This window comes from Archocentrus centrarchus, chromosome 22, assembly GCF_007364275.1.
Source record: "Archocentrus centrarchus isolate MPI-CPG fArcCen1 chromosome 22, fArcCen1, whole genome shotgun sequence".
Classification (NCBI taxonomy): Eukaryota; Metazoa; Chordata; class Actinopteri; order Cichliformes; family Cichlidae; genus Archocentrus; species Archocentrus centrarchus.
In genome coordinates, this window is record NC_044367.1 from 11,855,156 (window position 1) to 11,873,980 (window position 18,825).

The 18,825-nt window shown below is 42.0% G+C and overlaps 2 protein-coding genes and 1 pseudogene across 4 annotated transcripts; 1 reads left to right on the forward strand and 2 right to left on the reverse strand.

Moving 5' to 3' along the window:
- The first annotated feature begins 1,349 nt into the window (after positions 1–1,349).
- Positions 1,350–9,426, forward strand: pcnx4 (pecanex 4). The gene is made up of 11 exons (XM_030719385.1): positions 1,350–1,490; positions 2,050–2,828; positions 2,909–3,088; positions 3,632–4,170; positions 4,295–4,395; positions 4,675–4,797; positions 5,037–5,397; positions 6,815–6,918; positions 6,998–8,103; positions 8,212–8,398; positions 8,563–9,426. The coding sequence occupies exons 2-11, from the start codon at positions 2,131–2,133 to the stop codon at positions 8,812–8,814; spliced, it is 3,651 nt and encodes a 1,216-aa protein (XP_030575245.1). The 5' UTR covers positions 1,350–1,490; positions 2,050–2,130; the 3' UTR covers positions 8,815–9,426.
- Positions 9,427–9,625: 199 nt separating this feature from the next.
- Positions 9,626–11,624, reverse strand: LOC115772709 (dehydrogenase/reductase SDR family member 7-like; annotated as a pseudogene).
- A 3,729-nt stretch (positions 11,625–15,353) lies between these two features.
- Positions 15,354–18,427, reverse strand: LOC115772335 (uncharacterized). 3 transcript variants are annotated; one of them, XM_030718520.1, is made up of 3 exons: positions 15,677–18,427; positions 15,531–15,594; positions 15,354–15,432 (listed from the first exon to the last, which is right to left on the reverse strand). In XM_030718520.1, exon 1 carries the CDS (start codon positions 17,964–17,966, stop codon positions 15,999–16,001), a length of 1,968 nt encoding a protein of 655 aa, XP_030574380.1. In that variant the 5' UTR covers positions 17,967–18,427; the 3' UTR covers positions 15,354–15,432; positions 15,531–15,594; positions 15,677–15,998. The 3 variants fall into 3 exon arrangements, with proteins under 3 accessions (XP_030574380.1, XP_030574378.1, XP_030574379.1); XM_030718518.1 differs by having other exon boundaries at positions 15,369–15,432; positions 15,531–18,427; XM_030718519.1 differs by having other exon boundaries at positions 15,389–15,594.
- Between the last annotated feature and the right edge of the window lie 398 nt (positions 18,428–18,825).

Here is an 18,825-nt window from a genome sequence, read left to right on the forward strand (position 1 = left end):
GGCACTAAACAAATAAAGTGGTAGTGCAAAGATATGATGTGCAAACAGAAGTAGCTTATATACTGAGTACCTGAGTAATTTGGTGGTTGTGGATGGGGAGTCGGGGTGGGGGTCAGGTTCAGGGGCTCGTGTGTGCAGGGGGCAGCAAGAAGAGCTACGCCAAATTACACCAGAACTGGACTGAAAATCAGGGGAAACGGGTCTGATGGAGTGAAAATGAATCCACATTTGAAATTTCTGGTTCAAATTGTCGGTATGTACAATCTCATTGTACATCCTGTATAATGACAATAAAGGCATTCTATTCTAGGAGGTCAGACGGGAGATCCAACAGTGAGTGTCTACAGCCATCAGTGGAGGCTTTACCATGGTTTGGGGCTGCATTACAACCAGTGGTTTGGGGGATCTTGTCAAATGTATGTATTATGAATGAAGAAAAGTACTAACAGTTTTTGGTCCACCTTGGAAAGTCAAATTTTTCAGCACGACAATGACCCCAAACACACTGCCAATGCAGTTATAACCTGGATAGAAAAACACACAATGGAACACTATCAGTCATGTATTCGCCTCCTCAGAAACTGGACCCCAACATTATTGAAGCAGTGTGGGATCATCTTGACAGAGAACAAAACAAAAGGCAGCCAACATCCAGAGAAGAGCTTTGAATATCCCTCAAGAAGCCTGGAGAACTATTCCTGAGGACTACTTAAAGACAAACAAGAAAGCTGCCTGAGTTCAGGCTGTGCTGAAGGATAAAGGTGGTCACACCAGATACTGACTTTCAAGTCCCCCCCCCCCCCCCCCCCCCCCTTTTTTTTCTATCAGTAAAGCACTGTAACAATTTCTCATTTACCTAGAAAAATACAAAGAAGGTGGTTCAAAACTTTTGTGCATTTTTTAATATAATATAATAATATGGGACTTTCTGGTAAACTAAAGGTAAATAAAAAAAATACCCAGCAATCTTACTGACCTATTGCCAGTTAACATAATTACCTGTAATTACCTGTTTTTTTTTAAGCATTACAAAAATTGTCAGGTGTTTTGATGTGTATTTTATGGTTATAAGGCCTCAAGTTTCTCACAGTTTTATTGGCAGTGTCTATTAGCCTATAGAAGTCGGTTTTCAACGTTGTGTAGTGATGAAAAATTCCTTGAAAAAAGGAATACCCTATTCTAAAATGAGCTTTTTCTGCATTAATAGTTCTTGTGTGTGTGGCAGTGACTGTCGACGGTATGTGGCAGAGCGTTGAATGGGCGGGGATTATAAGGTTTTCGCCAATCAGAGGAGCTGCTCTCTTCTTTTCTCCACTCTCATTGGTTACAAACTGACTGTGTATCATGCCAATGTTGCCTGGGTGTTTAATGGTTAGCTGGTAGCTAACGGTAATGCTTGCCATTTCCGCCCATTTCTCCATAATATTACCTCATTACATCGTCAAATACTTAATAAAACCTATCCGCAGTTGGCTATTCGGCTGTTAACGGTAAGTTTATCTCACACTGTGGCCAACATGCTGTTATTAACTTATTAATAATAGCAACCTAGCACATAGTCAAGCTGAGAATACTTGATCCCTTCGTTAGCTAACAATAATGGAGCTAGCTGAAATAAAGGGACAATAACGATACCCAGTACTCAGTTTTATTTTATCTGGTTGAATTATATGAAGTGAGACTTATAAATATCCCCGCTAGCCTAGCAGCTTAGCCCACGTAAGCGCACCCAAAAGCTACTGTTGCTTGGTGTTTTGTTTTCTTGGCAACTCAGTAGCTGTGGCTCTGGTTTTCCATCTCTTTTTGTGCCGCACATTATATTATCCATGGTGCCTTTTAAAATTAGGTGTCCCTCGATGGAAAAGCTGGCCCATGCCTGTGCTGTTGTAGATAAAATTGCTTTAAAAATAATAATAATAATAGTGTGGTTGTATGGAGTAACAATTTACCTGAGCTGGAAGAAGATATTCCCAAATAATGTTTAAGAATATATTATACTATACTATACTTACTGTAGATTACTGTTTATTACTTTTTCCTCCTTTGCAGGGGTGCTTCACTGTTCCCGAGATGATGATGAATGGAAACCCTTCTTCAGCTGAGTGGAGATGACCTGCCACCCTTTTGGGCATGGTCAGAATGGGGCCAGATGTGCCCCTTCTTAATGAGTACAAGCAGGAGTTCTTCTGGAAGCGCTTCCCCCAAACAGTGTTGGGGGGTCCACGCTTCAAGTTGGGCTACTGTGCCCCACCTTATGTATATGTCAATCAGGCAGTCTTGTTCTTGACGCCATGGCTTTTTGGGGGCATTGGGACCCTGCTCAGTCAGCTGCAGCTGCTTCAGGAGCTCCATGCTGCCGTGCTCTCTGGCATGCTGATGTGCGGGGCTGCAGCGGGTGTCCAGTCCCTGGCGCTATATGCTGCTCGGAGGAGCGGCACAGTGGAGAGGCTTGGTGCGTCCAACATCCTGGTTGATGAAGAGGAAGTGGAATTTACCCACTGTGTCAGCACAGAGACAGTTCGATTCATTGCTCCTGGAAAGCGGTTTGGGCTTAATGTGGTGCTGCATACACTGTTAGCTGGGATGCTCTGTGGCTTTGGGACATGGTATGTGTTCCTTGGCAGACTGACTGCTCTTTATGGCAGTATTGGTGTATCCTTGGTGGTCTTCGTCCTTAGTTGGGTGACACTGTGTATAGCTGAGTATTCTCTCATTGTAAATACGGCTACAGAGACGGCCACTTTTCAGGCGCAGGACACTTATGAGATAACCCCACTCACCCGGCCCCTCTACATTTTTATTTTCATTGCTGTGGACTTGGCTGATAGGTGAGCAACAAAATTCATAATTTTGTTAAAATACCTTGTTTTTGCTGTCATAATAATTCTAATATCTTGCTGTGATATAGGTTCTCGGATACCGTCCCTGAGCTCCAACTGGCCAGTCAGGTTCTCCATGTGCTTTTCCTCTTTCTACCTCTGCTATGGGCATTTGGCATCCTGCCTCCTCTGGATGCTCTGCTTCTCTGGGGCATGGAGCAGACCCTTGTGTTTGGCTTAGGAGGCTCACCCATGTCCAGCAACCTCAGGTACACATCAAAATGATTAGCTGACATCAAACTAAAAATTTACTCATTTTATTCACTTTCGAAACTAGTGTAATACAGAAAAATCCACATGATATATAAAAACAACAAATATACAAACTGTTTGGCATTTAATTTCTCTATGATGGTGTATGTGTCTGTGCTGAGGGTTGGTGTGACAGAAAGGATACTAGGGATAGGGTGAAATAGATGCAGATAATCTCCTGTGGTGATCTCTGAAGGGAGCAGCGGAAAGAAGAACAAACAAAATATAGTAGCTCAGTGAGTAAAAGCTAAATAAAATACAGAAATTTAAATATGTTTCTATAGAATAAAGAGAAAATGAGCACATAAATTGTCAGAGAACTCTGAAGTGACTGAATTTTGAGCAAAAAACACAGGTTTTCCATATCTTGGTCATTTTCAGTACAAAATCAGATTAAAGGGTCCCACTGACAGTGTTTTATTAGCCTTTTTATCATCAGTCTTGATTTTTTTTGTTTTGTTCTATTTTGTTTTTGTGTGCGTGTGTATACTGTCTTACAGGCTGCTGTTGATGTTTGGTATATCCGCTGGTGTAGCTGTGTGTAATTACTTAATTCCATCAACGCTTGGTGTGGTTCTCTTCTCCACTGCGATGGGATTTCTGCTGAGCCTGGATCTCAGCCAGGTTGGCACACTCTGCAGAGGTTCCAGGTCAGCCTTCAGGGGCCGTGAATTGCTCAGAGGGGGACTGTCACTTCGCCCTCCAACTTCCTTTGGCTGGAATCTGGGCTGTAGGGAAGTTCTGCTATATTTGAGCTTGCTACTGGTGGCATTGGCAGAGGCAGGGGTTTTGCATCATTTCATCGGCTCAGCTCAGTCCCATAGCTTGACTGCAGGACCTCAGGCTGCTGTCAGCTACCTTCTTCTCATACTCTTCTGCCTCTCCTGGGCTCTTAGAGAGATCCAGGGGGCATATGTATTTGGAGGGGTATTCCTTAATCCCCTGTACCCTAAAGGGATGTCCAATATGCAAATGTTTAAGCAGAGGAACAGAGGATTGTACATTGCTGCTGCAATCAGAAGAGTCCTTCTTTACCTGGGTGAGGTTTTGAGATTTTTCTAATGTATCTTTGAAGTCAGCTTTTCTCCATTGTTAATGTTTTTCTCAAGTGTAAGAATGACTATATGTGAATGTGTTTAATTTGTGTGTGTTTTACCTCACAGTGTCTCCATTTGCAATGATTGCTTTCCTGGCTATGGATAAGTCTCTTCAGCTGCTCCACACGGTTTCCCTCAGTGTGGGATTTGCTCGAGCCTTTAGAGTGGTATACTTAACACTTAATGCTTGGTCACAGTCCAAATAACAACATTAGGGCAAAAATATATTTATTATAATAAAAACTTGTAAAGTAATTTTGGGGAGAATTTAAATGAGACCACAACCTGAATCAGATCTTTGTTGAAAGAACACTGAAAAGTCGGTCCTGAAAAACAGGTCCTCTTGACATTATTTATCCTTTTATCAAAATGCAAATTGATTAATCAGTAAGTGTCTCTTGTTTGATTTTTAACACTTGCTCTTTGTTATTGTTGTTGTTGGGCAGGGATGGCAGAGCTCAGAAGATGCTCTGCACCAAATGGTGGTGGTGATCTTGGTGCGGCTTGCAGCTGGAAACAGTGTACTGCCAGGATGGGATGACTTGGGAACTGGAGTTCAGCTTCTTCTGGTGAGGTCATCATTTCCACCCCACTATAAATTCTTCTGTCCCATAGAGGATCATTTTGACCGTTTTTTCTGTAATTATTGTGGGGTCTTTACCTTACAATACAAAGCGCCTTGAGGCGACTGTTTGTTGTGATTTGGTGCTATATAAATAAAATTGAATTGAATTGAATTGTTTTGGGTATTTTTAAGACCTGATGTTGATCAGTTCTCTTCATGTTTGCCATTGTCTTTTGGATACAGGTAGGCCTGCTGATAGACAGAGTAACCCAGTTCCTAGCCAAGTTGAAATTCACCCTGACTGTGTTGGTGACATCTTGGACAGAGAAGAAGCAGCGCCGTCAGTCAGCTGGAACTCTTTTGGCTCTGAATGCCTCCCTATGCCCACTGGTCCTGGCGATGGTGACCCTCTCTGCCCTGCTCTCTGCCCCTTTGCTGCCCCTCTTCACTCTGCCCATCTTCCTTGTGGGGTTTCCCAGACCTCAGCGAAGCTGGCCAGGGCCCGTGGGCACCGCCTGTCCCTGCCCAGACTCTGTCTTCTACCAGCAAATGAGTGGAAGTCTGGCCTCTGCTCTGAGGACGGCCTTTGCAAGAGGGTCACTGGGTTAGTTGTTCATGCCTGAAATGTTTTTTTCTATTCTTAATAAGTAAAAGTTGCTAATACAAAATATATATGTCAGGTAAAAATCAATACATAGCATCAAGATAATGACAAAATATTTGTTTTTACATCTAAATTGGACCACTAATAATATTCAGTTTTATAAAGCATGTGAAACTTGTTAATTAATAACTAATTAGTCACAGTATCTAAAATTAAATCTGTGTGGCTTAAAGGTAAGTTTTGCTTTAGTTACAATATACACAGTATTTTTCTCTGTTTAGTTTTTCTTTTTATTGCTCACAGTAAACAGAACTCACCTTATATTGAAAAATATACTTTTTTACAACAGTGTATTTTGACATATGCTGTAATTACAGCAACTGTATGGGTCAAATGGGGACTGTATGCATATCCGAAAGCACTGAAGCATCATCTCATACGGCTACATAGTAAGAGGAATTCTGTTGTGAGCAGACTTTTTGGACTACAGGCAGTAATGTGAACTTACATGATCCAGTTGAGCTTCCTATGAAGTGACCCTGAAAAAAAAAAGCTTGGGTCTGTATTCATTACATCCAAATATTTCCACACCATTAACTGCGTAATACTCCTAGGCTAAACTGAGCTGCTCGGGTTTTGTTCTCTTCTCACTCAGGAGGGGCCAAGAGGAAAAAAAAACAATGCAAGTAGGAACTTGTTATTTATGGACTGATGATTTAAGACTGAATAAATCTGAGGTGATGTAATCACTCAGTCTTATTGCTTTTTATGAGCTAGGGAAGCTGTGGCTATGATGTATAATTCAGAAAAGTTGCTTGTTAGGCTGAAGCTCACAGTCAAACGGTGGCAGTTTACAGTGTTCTTTTGCTTTGCTCACACTGGGGGCCGTGGTGCAGTGAGCAGGAAAGAAATCTGCCCAGTGTGTCACTTCACATCATGAGGTAGTGGCTGGGACTATTCTAAGATGTCAGCATGGGACATGACATTATCCTTGAGCCAAGTGAGCACTAGTCAAGGTAAAATAAAAGCTTCCCTTCACTTTGCTGCTGCTGTTCATCTGTGTTGAAATATACGTCTGTCTTCTGTCTCTGAAAATGAAAATCCACCTTTGTACAAAAGGAGCAAAGTTTTAGGGACTAATGGAAATCTGGGGGACAAGAAGAGATTTAATATTTAGATCTCTGTGCAGTCAGCCAGTTAAATCAGTATCACGACCTTCCTGTACTACTGTGATTGTACGCATCTCCAAGTAGCTCATCCAGTAGCCACATTATTCATGTAGTCAGCAGAGGGATGCACAGCTAATACAAAATGAAAGACTCCCATATGTGTGCTACATGTTTTATGTTCTGTGCTCATCATCACATCTCCTTACATGTTGAATGTATGGATAACTGATGATTCTCTTTATTTTCAGGTTCATTAGCCCCAGGGTCTCATTTTCTTGGCCGTTTTCAGGACCGTATGGTTTGGATAATGATCCTGGAGAGGGGATATGGCTACTGCACTGTCAATATTAAGGTACTGTATCGCTCTGGTTGTTTATTAAGAATGTAATTAAGAATCTAAAAGATTACATAAGGTGGTGTGTTTGTTACAGGGTCTGGAGCTGCAGGAGACGTCTTGCCACACTGTGGAGGCACGGAGGGTGGATGAGGTTTTTGAGGCTGCGTTTGAACGCCCTGAGCGGCTCGGGTTCACCCAGGGCATTAATCTGCACTGGGGAAATGCCCTCACCCCATGTGCCGCACTCGCAGTGCGGGTCTACTCTGATGCCCGAAATGTGCTCTCTGGTATCATTGACTCTCATGACAACCTGCGGAAACTTCAGGATGACTTCATGAAAGCTCTGATCTGGTTGCTTCTGCGATATTGTGTGCAGAAGCATAAAGGATTTTTATGGAGCAGTGAAGAAGTGTCAGTTGTTGGGGGAATGAAATCCCAGTCTTCACAGTTAGCCCAGACGACTTCTAACCAACCACCTGAGGCTGTGATGGTGGAATCCAATGTGTCCTCTTTTATTTTCAGACAGGACAGCTCCAGTTTGACCTCCTTTGGTGACTGGTCAGATGAGGATGACTTATTTGGACCTCAACCAGCCAGACGGACAGTTGCATTAGTGACTGCAGAAGCCCAGTCTGGACACACCACCCTGCAGATGGGGGCCTCTTTGCCAGGCTCCGTGGAGATGGACAGTCTTTTTGAAAACATGGCCCTCTCTGCTCTGCAGCCATTGCAGCCTCTGGGACTGGGCATTGGGATGCCAGCTGTGGATAAAGGCCACAACCCAGAGGTATTTAGGGAGAGATCTGGCTCTCTCCCACATCTGAACTTTAGCTGCCCCCTGTCAGAGGTATTCAACTTACCAAAAGGGTGGAGGACAGCACCATTACTACCATCCCGCTTGCTGTCCCTCAGGCCTTTATTTCCTGAGGACTGGTTTCGATTTATCTTGGAGCGGTTTGGGCCTGCTGTGCAGGGTGCCACCTCAGAGGACATGACCAAAGCCCTTAAGGAGGATGAGGCCTTAAAGGAACTGCACATTCATGTTGCACTTTCATGTCTCATCTCACTGGGTGCAGAGTCTACCTTCACCAGTCCTAGTTACGTGTACAGACTATATTGTGGGGATGTACCATGGACAGAAGGACTTGAGTGGCTGTCTTCAAGTAAAGAACTTTACCAGCTCACGCTTCAGGCTTTCAGGTAAAATTGCCAGTTAGGACCTCTAGATTTCGATGACTGTAATCAGCAGAGCTTATTTGAGCCAGAGGATCCATAAGAGTTCTCACTTATGTCTTTGTTTGCCCTCAGGTTCAGTTTCAAGCTGTTGTTTGATCAGGCAAGCCTGGGGCCGATGGAGTCCCCTGAGGAGTTGTTCAGCACTTTGGAAGAATATGAAAGGGACTGGTACATCGGTCTGGTGACAGAGAAAGGCTGGCATGATGGCGTCCTTCAGGAAAAACCCTTTCTATTCTCTCTAGGACATGATCTCACTATGGTAATCAAATATAAGTCCTCATTTACATCTAAGCTACAAAATAGTATATAATGTTGATACAGTGTGTTACACAGTCAACATCAAACTGAAGTTTCTTAAAAATACGTATGTTCGGATTAGTTGGTTTTCCTAGTTAGCATCACTTTGTCTGTCCTTGTGTTCAGGGTACCTACACGGGGCGGGTCCTGACCCTCCAGGAGCAGTTGGTACAGGTGGGCCGTCTCAATGGAGAAGGGGTGAGAGGCCAGTGGGCAAACCTCTCCTGGGAACTCCTGTATGCTACTAATGATGACGAGGAGCGGTACAGCATTCAGGCCCACCCCTTCATGCTAAGAAATCTAACTGTTCAGGCAGCCGATCCACCACTAGGATACCCCATTTACTCATCTGCCCCCCTTCACTTTCCTTGCCTCTGAGCTGTGGTTCCATCTGTCCATTTTTTTTTTTCAGGTCACAGTACCACAGCAAAATGCCATTTTCCAAAGTTTATTAGGAAATTCATATTTAAACTGTAGCAAAGAGAACTTAAATCAGGAGTTTTACTTTTTAAATTGTCGACTCAGAATTTGTGAAGAGTAAAGTTGGTGTGGGAACCGACTTAGTTTTTCCACATTGATTCGACAGAAGGAACGGCGGCATCACCTCCACAAAGCACACATTTTTTGTTTATTAATGTTTGTGCTGAAACAGAAGTGAATTAAATTAGACCCCTCCAAGAGAAAAGTAATAATTTCCTCTGGTTTAATTTGATTTTTTTTTTTTTAATGTTCATGTGATTTCCCCCTCCCAAATCCATAAAAAGGGACAAAAATTTTATTGCTTTGTTAAAGAATATCAAGGATGTGCCTTGGAATGTCTTGCTGTACATGTGTGGTGTTTAGTGCTGTTGTTTTGTTTACAATTCACTTGTTTACAATCTAGAATGAATTTGTCCACAGTTTTCTTGTACATATTAATTTTTATATGTGTAGCTGTATATACTTATAATAAAAATAGCTTGTCAAAAGCTGTTTTTCATTAAACAGACTTGCCAGGATTTAAAAAAAACAGGATCATTCTTCATATAGTTTTTATACCTTGTTATCCATTCTTCAAGGCTGTGTACCAGAAGTTGAGTATTAGTCACAAAAATTTCTTTTAAGATAGGAAGAGGGCACTGAACTTTCAAATGAGTTATGTCTCTAAATATTTACTTCAACACTGAATTCAATTTTATTTATACGGCGCCAGTTCATTGCCTGCAACAGCCATCTCAAGGTGACATGACATGAAAGCAGAAATTTTGAAGAAGCAGAAAAATGCAAAGTCCAACATTAGGAATGTAATTTCCTCTTGAGGATGTGATTTTCAGGAGGTCTTCTGTTTTGTGAAGTTTTCAGAGTCTGCGTCCTGCAAAAGAGGAGGCTGTCAGCATTTGCTTCCGAAGAATGAAGCCAAATGATTTTATTCAAGGTTGAAAATTGTCTGAATATATATATCATTTTGAGATTTGTAAATTATGAGGTACAAAAGTACCTCATGAGCATGACCCTTACGTTACCCAACTATTTCACTGCTGAGGAATGTTTGAGCGATTGTTTTGTCCTAAAACAATCCTTCATCATAAGCAAGTGAATCCACAACGGCTACCCAGCATGACCTTTCTGCATGGCCCTCAGCTGTCACTGTCCAGCAGAGGCCACCAGACACACTGGTCAGTCAGTTATCCAGCCAGCACTTGGGGGAAGTAGTCATGCTCACTGTCATACCCTAGCCACTGCCTTCTTCTTATTAGACTCAAGCAAGGTCAGAAGAAACTAGAGCCCTCCAGTTGTTACACAACTTTATCCAAGTATTTTCAGTCTGTTCACACAGTGAAAAACTCCCAATCACAGGTTTAATGTAGCACAGTTAACATTGCAGAATGAAGCTGCATGTTTACCTGCACGTTCCTGACCAAGTCAAAATGTCCAAAAAAAAATATATAAACTCATATATATATATATATATATATATATATATATATATATATATATATATATATATATATATATATATATATATATATATATATATATATATGATGGTCATATGGTCATATTTGATTTTCTCAGCCTTACACTACTGTGACAGTAAGCCTATACTATGTGGTAAATGTGCACCATAAAATCTTTGTGTACTTACCTGACTAGCACTGAAATTTTGCACCCATGTTCTGCCCAGCCTGTTTGACACAGACCAGGCAAATGTGGGAGCATACTGCCTGGCATAGTAACAGGATGGGCTGCTGAGAGATCCACATCTCCTTGACACCATTAGCAATTCCCACTAACATTAAATGCAAACAGCGATCTGTTGGGATCCCCTTTCGATGTCCAAATGTGGGTGCAGACTTGAAGTAATGAAAGGAAAACTGATTACTTGGAAGATACCACTGAAATAGTTATGTTAAGCATATCAAACAAGAAACAAAAAATACCTCATTTATTTCTGCTGTAAAGGCATTGTTGGCAATCTGTAAATGGACCGGCCCTGGACACACTGTGCTAATTAGTATTTTTGGATAGTCAGTTCAAAGAGAATTAAAGAAACCCTGTGAATAATACAACAGACATCCAGATGAAACAGATCTGTTTCTTCCCATAATCAAACAATAAATACATTTAGTTTAAATGAATTAAGAGACTCAGAAAGTGATCAACTGCTTTCTGAAATCCCTTCACCTGAAGAGTGTGCTTGCTGGCAGAGGACCCTGTTGCAAGAGGCGCCGCAGAGAGGCCAAACAGGCTGCTGACAGTCACAATGCTCCAACTGCCTCACTGCATCATGACAGGCAGCACCTGCCTGGTCAGAGAGACCACACCTATGAGGTTGAGCTCCATCGAGGCCTGGCACACATCCACACTGGTTTCCAGGAACAAGGAGCGCTGACTTCGGCCACCATTGTTAATGAGGATATCAATCTGATGGGGAACATCACCCAAAATCTAATTTCTTTCAATTTACAGTGCATAGACACTTTGACTCAAGTCATCACCTGTACATAGTACAACTCCGGCTTCCAAAAAATGTTGAGACAACAAAAACAATTTACAAAGCACTTCATCTATTTATATGAAAATATTGTAAATGTCAACTAGTTTTTGTATATTTGTGTGGTACGTTTTAAAACACACAAAGTGGTTCACAATTTGGATACAAAACACACAGCACCATCAGTCAAATGTTTATATATTCATACCTGCATAATAGCATTTTGTGTTAAACATGCCCAAAATTTAAGGGTTAATGTTTAAGGAGAAACCCACCTAAAAACCAAAAAATTTTTGAGAGTTTATGAACTACAACCTAACAAGCATGGGCACATCTGGATTTTAAAAAAACTGCCCTGATCAGAGGATGGCAGAGGCCGATTGCTGGAATACATCTCAGTAGATCTGCTTTATTAGCAGAAGCACAACAATCTTTGGCTTCAAAGCTGGTGGGAAACACCCCAAACTGGTAATACGTTTTGCTTCAGAACCGCAGGAACAGCAAACACTATCCCTTTTTCTTACATGGTATACTTAACATGGCTGTCTTCACTGAGTTAAAGTAAAAGGCTTGAATTTGTGCGCTGTGTTAGGTTCTTGGAAACAGGCTAGTTTATCATACATTGAAGATTACTTTAAAATAAGACAAAGATGGTCTCTACTGTGTAAATCAAACCCATTGACATTAAGTGGGTTTCTCTTGGCTACTTTGACAAAAAAGAACAATTGAAAGCAAATGATCTTACCTAAGTGATGACCTTTCGCTCAGTTTAGCTCAACCTTACGGTGAGCAGACAGGATGAGGCTGGAGCCACACTGCCAGTTGGTAGGCCAGCTCTTATCCCGTACCACTGGAGGCTCCAGTGATCCACATCACCAGCCCTTTCAGTTTTCTCTGTGGTTGACACAAGCCACAACAGTCAACATTTTGTAAAAAAAAAAAAATTACACTTATTTTGCTACAGTTCTTTGGTCTTTAGAAGTTAGTAACATAGGAGTAAGCTTAAAGATGACCGGTGAACTGACACATTCTCTGCATCAAACACAGCAGGCTGAATAACCCAAATAAACTATCATCAAGTCCATTCTTAGAAAGAAAGAATGCTCTGGCCAGCTAAGTAAAACCAAAAGGCCTGAAAGGCCAGAGAAGATAACTAAAGTAAATGATCACAGTATCCTTTCCTTTTCTTAAAAAGAAAAACCCTTCAGTAACACCTAAACACATCAAGAACACTCTCAAGGAGGTAGGTGTATCATTGCTGAGGTCTACAATCAAGAGATGTCTTCATGAATGGAAATACAGAGGGCTTACAACAAGGTCCAAATTTTATGGACAGATCAAACAAAGATGAACTTGCACCAGAATGATGGGAGGAGAGGAGTCTGGAAGAAAGAAACAGCTCATGACCTGAAGCATACTACACCATCTGTCTAACATGGAGGAGGCAGTGTTATGACTGTGTTTACTGAAGATGTGACTGCTGATAGAAGCAGCAGGATGAATTGTAAAGTATTGGGTCGCTCTCAGGAGCTCAGTGAATTACAGTAAGGTACCATGATAGGATACCACCTGTGTCCAGTTGGGAAATTTCCTCATTACTAAATATTCCACAGTCAGCTGTTAGTGGTATTATTAGCAACTCAGCCATGAACTGATAGGCCATGTAAAATGACAGAGTGGGGTCAGTGGATGCTGAGGCACATAGTAAACAGAGGTTGCTAACTTTCTGTAGAGTCAATCACTACAGACCTCCAAACTTTATGTGGCCTTCAGATTAGCTCAAGAACAGTGCTTCTGTTTGGAGGTTGCCAGGAGAACGGTATTTGTCTGACTGCACTGTACCAAGTGTAAAGTTTGGTGGAGGGGGGATTATGGTGTTTGTTTGTTTTTTTTCCAGGAGTTGGGCTCGGCCCCTTAGATCCAGTGAAATGAACTTTTAATGCTTCAGCATACCAAGATATTTTGGACAATTTCATAATCCCAACTTTGTGGGAACAGTTTGGGGATGGTCCCTTCCTGTTCCAGCATGACTGCACACCAGTGCACAAAGAAAGGTCCATAAAGACATGGATGAATGAGTTTGGTGTGGAAGAACTTGACTGACCTGCACAGAGTCCTGATCTCAACTTGATAGAACACCTTTGTGATGATTTAGAGCGGAGACTGTGAGCCAGGCCTTCTCATCCAACTTCAGTGTCTGACCTTACAAATGCACTTCTTGAAAGAACGGTCAAAAATTCCCATAAATATTCCTAAACCTCATGGAAAGCAGATGAAGCCGCAAAGGGTGGGCCGACATCATATTAAACCCTATGGATTAAAAATGGGATGTCACTCAAGTTCACATGCATGTGAAGGCAGATGAATACTGTTGGCAATATAAAAATGTCTGCAGTTCCTTAACACTTAATACACTACTTTTGTAAAACCCTTGAATTAAAGCTGAAAGTCTGCACTTCATTCATAGCTTGATGACTTCATTTACACAGAGGCAAAATGACAAAAACTGTCATTCTCCAAGCTGACCTCAGTGCACATGCACCTCTACTTAAGTCAAGTTCAGGGTGGATTATTTTTTAGCCTTAATAAATCGATAAGAAAAGTATAGTAATTAAAAAAATGAATTTACACAAAGATCCTTTTTTTAAATGATACTTTATACTTCACAACACTAACTATGGTGAAGACTAAGGCCCTACATAGAAAATTACATAGCAGCATATAAAATAGTTAAAATTTGACTACCTACAACATTCACCTGCCGCTTACACATTAACATTGTAGGCCCAGTTATAATGGTACAGTATAATCCTGGTTTTATGCCCTTCAGATACAGCAAGGCACATAATGAATTCACATTTTTAGGCCTCTCAGCGCAGGTTTTCATTGTAATGTAGCTCTCTATCTGTTGTCCTTGACAGTGATCCTTGGGCACGGCTTCCCTTTTTATGGTATATTTCAGCTTCATAAAAATCCTTTCAGAGCTATCAAAGATTATTATAAACAGAAACGCCTTTACTAAAACATACCCTTGGCTGATAGAAATTCTGTGTTTTCCCTTTATGATAATTTTACATGCAATAACTTTAACATGCTCTGAGAAGGCTTTCTGTGACTGCCATAGCTCACTGATATGAAAACATTTGTGAACTGATGAGAGAAATGTATAATCTCTTTCAAAATTTGGCACCGGTGCAGTGTGAGTTAGACTTATAAAGTTAGCCTTTGCTGATTAACATTTTTCACGTGGCCCCAACAGCAGAACTTAGAGAGGTGCACATTTTATCATAAATCTGAGGTCCTCCTTTATAAATAAGAAACTGGGCACATTGGGGACGTTTGTTTCACTCACCTGGCCTTTGCCCTGTCAGACTTGCCCTCAGCAAATTTAAGTCTGAATTCGTGAAAATGAAGCAAATTAAGGAGACAAGTAGACAAAGTGGTAAAAAGCAGCTCAGTGCAGATACAATGCAGGAGTCCATTTCTTGTAAAAATTACACACACACAGCAAATTTGTGATTTAAGCAGCTGCTGCATGTAAACTGCAACTCATAACAAGAGGCAGTTAAAGTGTTGTGAAGTCACTTCCTCTCTAGCATTTTCAAAATTACACTTAGAGAGGAGCGGTGTAAATAATTTGATTTTAAATGCATGCAGCATTTACAGTGTTCACCCTTTCCCTTAAAAATGTCTAAAACTCACTGTGGTGTGCTGATCAGTTTGTGGGCTTCTGCTTGTCCATATGCTTTCTAAGAACTGACCAGAGATTAAGACCAGATTAAGATCTGGGGAGTTTCCTGGCTATGGATCAAAAATGTTAATTTGATGATCTCCAAACCTCTTAGTTATCACTTTTTCCTTGGACATGGTGCTGCATCATGCTGGAAAATGCACAGATTGTCACCAGATTGCACCCTGATTGCTGGAAGAAGATAATCTTTGTAGCTGCCCCTGGGTCAATAAACGGGAGTCTCGACAGGTGCTTCAACTCTTTATTTCCACTTCATTGTGCACCGTGAAAACTTAAAAACAGATACAAAAAAAACAATTTATTTACAATACATCATCAACAGGAAACTTACAATTATCACAACAACTAAATCACAAAAGGCAAACGTACCTCGTTCCGTCACCGAGGGGTGCTATATTACGGATCATCTATAAGGCTGCCCGTCACCTTAAGACTAATAATAAACAATAAAATCCTTAAATACAATCCATACAATTCAAAAGAAACGAAGATAAAAATTCAAACCGACAACTCACCAAGCAAACATCCAACAAGGAAAAAGAAGCCACGGGGAAACCGGACACCACGCCACACCAAACAAACGAAAATGAGGCAACGCATGCCAACAGAAAGCAGGTGAGGGCCATAAAACCTAATTCCCTTTTGCTGGTCCTTCACCTCCTCTCCACCACACACACCGCCTCCTGTGGCCACTCCAAGACAATTCGGTGTCAATTACACTCCCCCCAATCATACCACGATAAATTCATAATCAATCGAATTATACATGATTCACAAACAGTTAAAACTCTGACACCGAACTGTCTCACAACTAAAATAAGGAATCAAATTTTCCAATCATTCATTTCCAAGCAACAACACTAACTTCTGGATGGGTCTCTCAAGGATGACGGTCCTAAAAGGGGGGTCCGATTTCCCATGCAGCCTCCGATCTGTGACTTGAACCCTAACCCTACGAACCAACTTATCAGTTCCTTGAATGGTCTCCACCACTCGCCCCAACTGCCACTGATTCCTCGGAAGTGTATCCTCAATGACGATGACAATGTCGTTTGTTTTAAGGTTGCGCCGAGGCTTATGCCATTTCTGACGCAGGGAAATATTCAATAAATATTCCCTCTTCCAGCGTCCCCAAAATTGCTCAGTCAAGTATTGCACTCGTCGCCATCGTTTCGTTGCATATACATCCTCTCTTACAAATTTCCCAGCAGGAGGAAGGGCAATCTGAGACTTCATCAAAATAAGATGATTAGGTGTCAAAGGTTCCAATGATCTGGGATCATTGATACCGTCCACATTCAAGGGGCGGCTATTCACTATAGCCATAGCCTCATAAAAGAGTGTTCGAAGTGAGAAATCATCGAGCCTACCTGGACAGACACAAAGCGTGGCATTCAAAACATTCCGCACGGTTCGAATTTGCCGCTCCCAAACGCCACCCGCATGACTCGCCGCTGGCGCACTAAAAATGAATTCACACTGTTTATTTGCCAGATAAGCCTCCAATTTCTTGGGATCACACTGTTTCAAAGCCTTCTTAAACTCGTTCCTAGCCCCCACAAAATTTGTGCCATGATCACAATAAAGCTGACGTACAGCCCCCCTGAGGCTGATAAAACATCTTAAAGCGTTTATAAACGCATCCGTTGACAAATCTTCCAACGTCTCAATGTGAATAGCCCTTGAGGAAAGACAAGTAAAAATCAATCCGTACCTCTTGTGTTCCGTGCGTGCCCTTTTAATAATAAAGGGACCAAACACGTCCATCCCACAATATGTGAATGGTGCTGAGGCCTCCACCCGTGCCTCCGGGAGCTCAGCCATCTGCTGCTCCTCTGCCGGACGTCGAAGCTTCCTACAAGTCACACAATGATGTATCAACCTAGCAGTGGATTTACTCCCACCAATGACCCAAAACCCATTTGCTCGAAGTTCCATTTGAGTCTGGCTTCGACCTTGGTGACAAATCCTCTCATGAAAATGAAGAAGCACAAGCTCGGTAATGTGTGAACTCTTAGGAAGAATAATTGGGTGTTTCAACCCTTGACTGAGAGATGACTGCCTCAACCTCCCACCAACCCTAAGAATTCCCTTATCCAAAATAGGATTGAAACGAAAAAGGGGACTGGAGTGGGGAAGACTATCCCCCTTCTCCAACGTTCTTCTCTCTTCGGAGAAGGCTTGTTGCTGGACAAGTCTAACTACCACTTCCGTCGCGCTCTCAATTTCCTCTACCGTAATGTGATCACTATCATGCCTTTGTCTGGATGTCATCCTCCTGATTCTCGCCACCACCTTAAGGAGCCGTATCCAAGAGGAAAATCGGCTCAACCTATCAAGCATATCATCGCAATCGCTTGTAATCGCCACATTCACTTGTGCTGCCCTCACTTCTGGATCACGCACCAACAGCACAGCGGAAGGAGGGGATGTTAACTTCAGCTCATGCTGCCACAAAAAACTTGGTCCCATCATCCAGTTAGTTGATAAAAGGCCAGAAGCATTTAAACCCCTGGAGGCATGATCAGCTGGATTTTCAGATGTATCAACAAAATGCCACTGGCTACAGTTTGTTTCTCCCTTTATTACTTGGAGTCTATTTGCCACAAATACATGAAACCTTCTCACGTCATTATTAATATAGGCCAATACCACTTGGGAATCTGTCCAAAAAAATTCCTCATCGATTTTCATTTCCAGTTCAACCCTCAACATGGCACTCATTCTGGCGGAAACCACAGCAGCAGAAAGCTCCATTCTAGGTATACTCAGGAGCTTCGTGGGTGCTACTCTTGCTTTAGCCATCACTAGGCTACAGTAAACCTCTCTGTCTTTATTAATGTACCTCACATATGAACATGCGCCATAACCGACGCTACTGGCGTCTGAAAAATGATGCAACTCTATCCGAACAATAGATTTAAATTCTGGCGGATGATAACATCTGGGTATTATAATTTCTTGCAATTTGGGCAAGTCCCCTTTCCACTCCTCCCATCGAGAGCCTAAATCCTCAGGAAGAGGCTCATCCCATCCAGCACCCTGTCGACACAAATCCTGCAGAATACGCTTTCCGCATAAGGTAACGGGGGAAATAAACCCGAGCGGATCGTATATAGAGGCGATAACTGAGAGAATGCCACGACGACTAGAAGGCTGATTCTTAAGGTTTATATCAAAACTAAAACTATCTTGTTCTATTGACCACTGGATGCCCAAAGCACGTCCTATTAACGGCTCATCTAAACCAAGATGCAAGCTTCCAGCCTTCGTCGCTCTCTCAGAAGCATCAACACAATCCAGTACCTCCAATCTGTTTGAGTTAAATTTATGCAGACGTAGGCCCCCTTTCTTACATAACTCCCGTGCTTCTATAATCAAATCCTCTGCATCCTTAACAGAAGGAACACTAGTTAGGCCGTCATCTACATAAAAATTCTTCTCAATGAAAGCCGATGCCAAAGGATAATCCACCGTATGTTTCTGGGCCAGATACTTGAGGCCAAAATTAGCGCACCCAGGGGATGAAGTAGCGCCAAAGGGGTGAACTGTCATCCGATATTCTTGCGGTTCCGCTTCCAGATCTGCACCACCCCACCACAGGAACCTCAAATAGTTCCGCGCTGCCGGGGGAACAAAGAATTGATGAAACATCCTTTCGATG